General features: G+C 33.5%; 1 protein-coding gene across 2 annotated transcripts; it reads left to right on the forward strand.

Moving 5' to 3' along the window:
* Positions 1–478: 478 nt before the first annotated feature.
* On the forward strand, positions 479–5,489 carry LOC127448694 (cytochrome b-c1 complex subunit 6, mitochondrial). 2 transcript variants are annotated; one of them, XM_051711420.1, is made up of 4 exons: positions 479–637; positions 808–849; positions 3,302–3,463; positions 5,213–5,489. In XM_051711420.1, exons 1-4 carry the CDS (start codon positions 494–496, stop codon positions 5,243–5,245), a joined length of 381 nt encoding a protein of 126 aa, XP_051567380.1. In that variant the 5' UTR covers positions 479–493; the 3' UTR covers positions 5,246–5,489. The 2 variants fall into 2 exon arrangements, with proteins under 2 accessions (XP_051567380.1, XP_051567381.1); XM_051711421.1 differs by having other exon boundaries at positions 814–849.
* The last annotated feature ends 1,750 nt before the right edge of the window (positions 5,490–7,239 follow it).

Raw genomic sequence — 7,239 nt, forward strand, 5'->3', positions numbered from 1 at the left:
ACAATATCTCATTACCGACAGTATCACAAATAGAGATGAAGTTATCAAATTCATTATGTGAAATATTTTAGAGTTTGAATTGATAATCAAGAATGACTATTTATCAAAACATACAGTTTAAAATAATCTTTTACTAGCGCTCATCATTGCTGTGCGATTTAAAAAGCCGTGTATAATCTGTAGAATTGTAGAATCTCGCGAGATTGACGAAAGAGGGATCCCTTCTAGACACGACCCGCTAGAGTTTCTTGGTTGGGCGTTCCAATTTTTCCCATTCATTTAAATTGAAGTGGCCTCTGCTAAATCATCTCTGGCAGTAAAGTTGTAATAAAAATGTTAATGCCTTCCAATGCTCTCAGTATTATACTCATATAGACAATGAGATATATATATATATATTGATGAGGGCAGAACATGACACGCTTCTATTTACCGCTCAGGTGGACTAAACACTGTGAACCGGAAGTTTCTCGAAGTGGACAGACTCCATTGCATGAACATCTTTAACAACTTCCGGAAAGTGTCACGCTGTCCTCCAGTGGCGCTTATCTCAGTGAATAGTGGGCCATTTCAGGAAAACTACGCTGAAAGCATGGTTTTTGAGGACAAAATGATCATGAACGGAGAGCCAGACGAGGTATAATCGCATATTAAACCTTGCTAAAAAGTTTAAATGTGATTTAGGGAGTAAAGTGGCCGCTTTACATCGAAATGTTCATGTTTAATGTGGCCAAACCTGATACATAGGTTTCAGTGTTGACTCTTATACAAACTGTTAAGCATATATATATGCTGTGTTCTGTTTAGGAGGAGGAGGAGGAAGAAGAAGAGGAGGAGGAAGATATGGTGGTATGTGTCTGATATCTTTTATTGAGAAGAAAAGTATTCACACATTCTGTTAAAATTAATTCAAATTTAACGTATTCATCAAATGCACAACACAGCTTGTTGTTGTGCATGTTGTGGTGACTCTATAACTATTGTGCCCTTGATCAAGACACTCAGGTTTTGTCCTGACTGACCCTGTAATCAGTGTACTTCAATTATTATTAATAATTAATACTTTATAAATATAATAACTTTATGGGCAAATTTTTGTTAGAAATAAAAATGTTACAGTTTGTCATCAACTGTATGTACATGTAGGTATTGATGAGTGCATTAAGGATTATCAAATGTATAACATATCAATATATATATTGCATTGTGCACCCCGCTTTACTATTTTAATGTAGAATTATTTAAAAAGTAAGAATATGTACAAGTACATCATGGTTGTGTTTGGTTCTGCTGTTTTTATTATTGGGTATAAGGAAAATAATTTTATATATATAATTGTGTGTGTGTGTGGGTGTGTGTATATATATATATATATATATATATATATATATATATATATATATATATATATATATATACACATACACACCCACACACACACACACACTACCGGTCAAAAGTTTTGAAACACTTGATTGAAATGTTTCCCATGATCTTAAAAAATCTTTTGATCTGAAGGCGTATGCTTAAATGTTTTAAGTTAATTTTGTAGACAAAAATATAATTGTGCCACCATATTAATTTTTCATTATAAAACTAAAATTTAATAATTAATTTTTTTTTTTTAAATTGATGACTTGGACCAAATAATAAAGAAATAAGTGCCCAACATAGATGGGAACTCCTTCAATACTGTTTAAAAAGCATCCCAGGGTGATACCTCAAGAAGTTGGTTGAGAAAATGTCAAGAGTACATGTCTGCAAATTCTAGCAAAGGGTGACTGCTTTGAAGATGCTAAAATATAACACCGTTTTGATTTATTTTGGTTTTTGTTTAGTCACAACATAATTCCCATAGTTCCATTTATGTTATTCCGTAGTTTTGATGACTTTACTATTATTGTAAAATGTGAAAAAAAAATATAAAATAAAGAATGAGTGTTTCAAAACGTTTGACCGGTAGTGTATGTGTGTGTGTGTGTGTGTGTATATATATATATATATATATATATATATATATATATATATATATATATATATATATATATATATTAGTATTTATATACACCAATCAGCCACAACATTAAAACCCACCTGCCTAATATTGTGTAGGTCCCCCTAGTGCCGCCAAAACAGCGCCAACCCGCATCTCAGAATAGCATTCTATTCTTCTCACCACAATTGTACAGAGTGGTTATCTGAGTTACCGTAGACTTTGTCAGTTCAAACCAGTCTGGCCATTCTCTGTTGACCTCTCTCATTAACAAGGCATTTCCATCCACAGAACTGCTGCTTACTGGATGTTTTTTGTTTTTGGCAACATTCTGAGTAAATTCTAGAGACTGTTGTTCAGGAAAATCCCAGGAGATCAGCAGTTACAGAAATACTCAAACCAGCCCGTCTGGCACCAACAATCATCCATGTGATTATCTAATCAGCCAATCGTGTGGCTGCAGTGCATAAGTGCTTTCTATCATGGCTAGCATTACGTTTTTCAGCAATTTGTGCTACAGTAGCTCTTCTGTGGGATCAGACCAGACGGGCTAGCCTTCACTCCCCATACGCATCAATGAGCTTTGGGCGCCCATGACCCTGTCGCCGGTTCACCAGTTGTCCTTCCTTGGACCACTTTTGGTAGGTACTAACCACTGCATACTAGGAACACCCCACATGAACTGCCATTTTGGAGATGCTCTGACGCAGTCGTCTAGCCATCACAATTTGGCCATTGTCAGAGTCACTTAGATCTTACGCTTGCCCATTTTTCCTGCTTCCAGCACATGAAATTCAAGAACTTGCTGTTCACTTGCTGCCTAATATATCCCTCCCCTTGACAGGTGCCATTTTAACAAAAATTAATGTTATTCACTTCACCTGTCAGTGGTTTTAATGTTGTGGCTGATCAGTGTATGTGTATATACTTATATATATACAGTAATGAGAGTTTGAGTGGAAAATTGGCTTGTGTCATGAAACAAAAATTTACAATGCTAGAAACATTAATAGTCCTAAAATGGCTTCATTTTAATTCATGCAAAATATAATTTCTTTTGTCTGTCTTTTGATTTTGGGTTGAAATATAACTCACATTTTATGTGAGATTAATCCATTTAGCAGTAATTTCTGGAAATGTCAATAAAAAAAAAGAAAAAAAAAGAATTTCAGGTAAAGTTACAAAGGAAGAAGTGCAATAAATAATATACAACAAAAATAAGTGCATAAATGGTGCAAAAATTGCAATGTTCTGTGTGCAGTGCAATGAGAGAATTAATCTTGTGTAGTAATGTTGTTTCACCTGTAGGACCCTTTAGAGACCGTAAGGCAGAAGTGCGAGCAGTCGGAGCATTGCGTTCACGCCCGCGAGCGGCTCGAGGCTTGTGAGTCACGGGTGGGCTCACGTTCAGAGACAGCTGAAGATTGCACAGAGGAGCTCTTTGACTTCCTGCACGCTCGCGACCACTGTGTGAGTGATGGTGCTTGTAAGCCTAGTAGTTAAATTGAAGGCTGGTAACTAAAAGGTTATAGGTTTGAAACCCACAAGGGGGGTTTAACAAGACTGTTAACCTCAGGTCGGGTGTATTTTAACACTTCAAATAGCACTCATACAATAAAAGGGCATCTCAAGTTAAAACAATGCACTTTACTTAAAGGAATAGTTCACCCAGAAATGGACATTTTTATTTACTCGCTCTCTTGTTGTTTCTGACCTGTACACTGTTCTTTTTTTTTTTTTTTTTTTTTTTTTTTTTTTGTGGAACACAAAAAGAGAATTTAAGTTAACACGGGGAAAAAATAACTGGGGTTGGGAACCAAGAACTTGTTCCAATTTTAAAATATACCAAAACCATTTGATTTTTATGATTTTTAGTTCTGTTCATGATTTTGAATGAGCATGTTCCACCAATGCGGACAGAGCACCGTATTAAAATACTCTGACAGTGGTATCTGCTGCACTATTCAGTGGCAGCGATGCCCCCCACCGAATCTACAGCTTAAAACAGCGTAGTTCAATTCCCAAATGAAAGACTCTTGTAAGCCGGTTCATTTGAATCTATAGCATGAAACATACAGCACAACTAGTGATGTCTGATTCCTGAACAAATGACTCTCATGAGCCTGTTTTTTGAATCTACAGCATGAAACATACAATGCAACCAGTGTAGTCCAATTTCTGGACTAATGGCTCTTATGAGCCGGTTCTTTTGAATCTACAGCACTACAAGTGTAATCTGATTCCTAAATGAATGACTCTTATGAGCTGATTCTTTTGAAACAATTGCATGAAACACAGTGCAACCAGTGTAGTCCGATTCCCAAACTGATGACTCTTACGAGCCGGTTCTTTGAGTCTGGAGCACTGCAAGTGTTGTCCAATTACTAAATGAATGACTCTTATGCAACTTTCTTTTGAATCTACAATGCACAACTAACAGCGCAACCATTGTAGTCTTATTCCCGAATGAATGAATCTTATGGGCCAGTTCATTTAATCTGCAGCGTGTCTAGTGTAGTCCAATTTCCAGAAGAATAACTCTCATGAGCCTGTTCTTTTTAGTAAATCAAAAACACTTCAGTCTGAGAAGTTAATTTATTTACCTCACTGGCCTGAAAGTTCTGTAATTATTTACTTTCATTTTTGGGTGAACTATTCATTTAAAGGAATATTCCAGGTTCAATAAGTTAAGCTCAATCAACAGCATTTGTGACATAATATTGATTAATACAAAAATTAATTTAGACTCGCAAAAATCAAGGTTACAGTGAGGCACCTACAATGGAAGTGAAAGGGGCCAGTTTTTGTATCATGTATTATTTGATCTGTAAAGTTGTTTAAATTGTCATTTTAGGGTTTGTTGACAGTACATTGTCATGGCAACATAGTTGTAAAATTGGCTGTAACTTTACATAGAAAATGTTAGTAAGTTATTTTATCACACTAAAATCTTGTTTATACACATTGTTTTGTGGTTATACTTTTGAAAAAGTGAGTATTTTAACGTTCAAAAATTGGCCCCCATCCACTTCCATTATAACTGTCACCTCAATTTTTGCTTTTTTAAAAACGAATGTTGTGGTAATCAACATTATGCCACTATTGCTGTAAATTAAGCTTAACTTGTATTGAAATTGGAATAGTCCTTTAAATATTAATTCTAAAAAACAAAATTGTGTTAAGTGGTTGTTAACATCTTTATCATTTTGTTTTCTTCAGGTGGCCCACAAAGTCTTCCAATCAATTAAATAAATGGAAATCTTCAATGCTGTTCATAGATGGATGTCTGCTAATAAAAAAACAGTGCTCTTTTATTTAGATGTGATTTTTGTCACAGATTCCACAATTCACTGTAACCAATAGGTTGTTCAACTTGTCCATTTTGCCAAATTGTGAATGAGTGTTCGTAACTGTACTGTTTTCATCTCTTGTGTGAAATAACTGATAATGTATCCTTTGTTGGGGAGATCAATAAAGAGGTGTTGTCGGCACAGAATTTGCATTTATTGTTAAATATCAAGGGAAAAAAACAAAGAAAAATTCTGCTGTATTTTCAAGATTTAATAGCCATAAGTTAGTTGAACTTATTTCAGTGTGCAAGAGGAACATAGCAGCAAAGCATCAAAATAGTATACTAATCCATTATTAGTCTATTATACTAAAAGGCAACACAGTATATTTAAACATTTAATTAAAAACACTTGCAATCGGAATAATGGCCATGTCAGTTGCCAAGGTTTCGAATTTAGGTAATCTAGCAATATGTATTATGAATATTTTATTTTATTTTATTATTATTTTTTGTTTGTTTGTTTGTTTTTTTTTTTTTTTTTTTTTTTTTTTTTTTGTTATGCCTCATGTCCTGCTGTACAGTTTTATAAGCGCCCGGAAGTTAAGAGTCAATACGTCCGTTTCTTCAGTAGAAAGAGAATAGAGGCGGTTAGTGTGACAATTAACATGTAACAGGAACCCGAGTAGGCGGTGTTTAGCGACCCGGAAGTTATCTCTAATTGGTCGAACGAGATCGCAACTAACAAGTTTTGGTGAGAGGTGTTAAATACCTCTGCAATGTTTAAGAAAAATAATGATGAAAAATAAAACCTAAAAATAACAACTAGATACAATTATATATGTTCCTTATTTGGCTGTCACGAAATTTCACTTCAACATTTTGGGAATGTAAGTTATTGGTTATCAAATCAAACCCCTTTATTGTCACTCAACCATATACACAAGTGCAACAGTGGGTGAGAGTCTTGGGTGCGATTCCGAGCAACATAGCAGTAATGACAGTGATGAGACATATACCAATTTACAATAAACATCAGATTTACACAACACAAATTACACATAATTACACACAACACAATATACAAATAATAATATATAATGTACAGTATACAATACACACAATATAGAATACACATACACAATATAAAATACAGTATACAATCAAAATAGTATATAAAAATATACAGTAGGTATATTTATGGTTATGAAAAAACCCTTAAAAGAACGTTCTTAGAATGTTAGGGGAACGTTCTGTGTTTGCCTGGGTGTGTCTAAATGATATTTGAGAAAATGCTCACTTCAACGGCTTTTTAAATTATAATACTATCCTTATTTAGGTGTAAATTAATTGTCCTTACTGCTGATGAATCGCGATGGGAGAAAGGTGCCAGACGTTGTAATTTTGAAGAAACTGATGTAATTTTAAAGTGTATTTCAATTTATAATAATGAAATGATTGCATGATTGTGATGTATTATGTATGTGATTTTTTTAATCACATATTAATATCATATCTATATATATATATATATATATATATATATATATATATATATGGACTAAAAATATATTTGAAATTTTTTACATTATTATGATTAAAATTATTACATTAAATTATTATTATTTAAATTATATAAAACGATATATAAAAGGAACAAATCTGAAAGAATTACAAATTATGCAACTGTTGCATTATGTACAATGTTTTCTATAATATAATTTGTGATGCTTCACTTTCATATAATTTTTTCCCCATATAACCATGACATGTTTATATTATAGCAATATTTTTTAAATTGTTACATATACTCTTATTTTATGGAGGACGAGTACAATTTGAATTGTCCTTTTAAAAAAAGAAGTTGGCTTGGTACATGTTACATGGTGTTGTTTTTACAGCGCTGGCCACTAGATAATACACTAGATAAAAAACACTAGATAAAAAAAGTCAATTT

This window comes from Myxocyprinus asiaticus, chromosome 12 (assembly GCF_019703515.2).
Source record: "Myxocyprinus asiaticus isolate MX2 ecotype Aquarium Trade chromosome 12, UBuf_Myxa_2, whole genome shotgun sequence".
NCBI lineage: Eukaryota > Metazoa > Chordata > Actinopteri > Cypriniformes > Catostomidae > Myxocyprinus > Myxocyprinus asiaticus.

Coding starts and splice junctions, on each gene's coding strand:
- LOC127448694 (XM_051711420.1), top strand. CDS start 494: ATGAACATCTTTAACAACTTCCGGAAAGTGTCACGCTGTCCTCCAGTG. Junction 850..3,301: donor AGGAGGAGGAAGATATGGTG/GTATGTGTCTGA, acceptor TTTCACCTGTAG/GACCCTTTAGAGACCGTAAG. Junction 3,464..5,212: donor TGCACGCTCGCGACCACTGT/GTGAGTGATGGT, acceptor TGTTTTCTTCAG/GTGGCCCACAAAGTCTTCCA.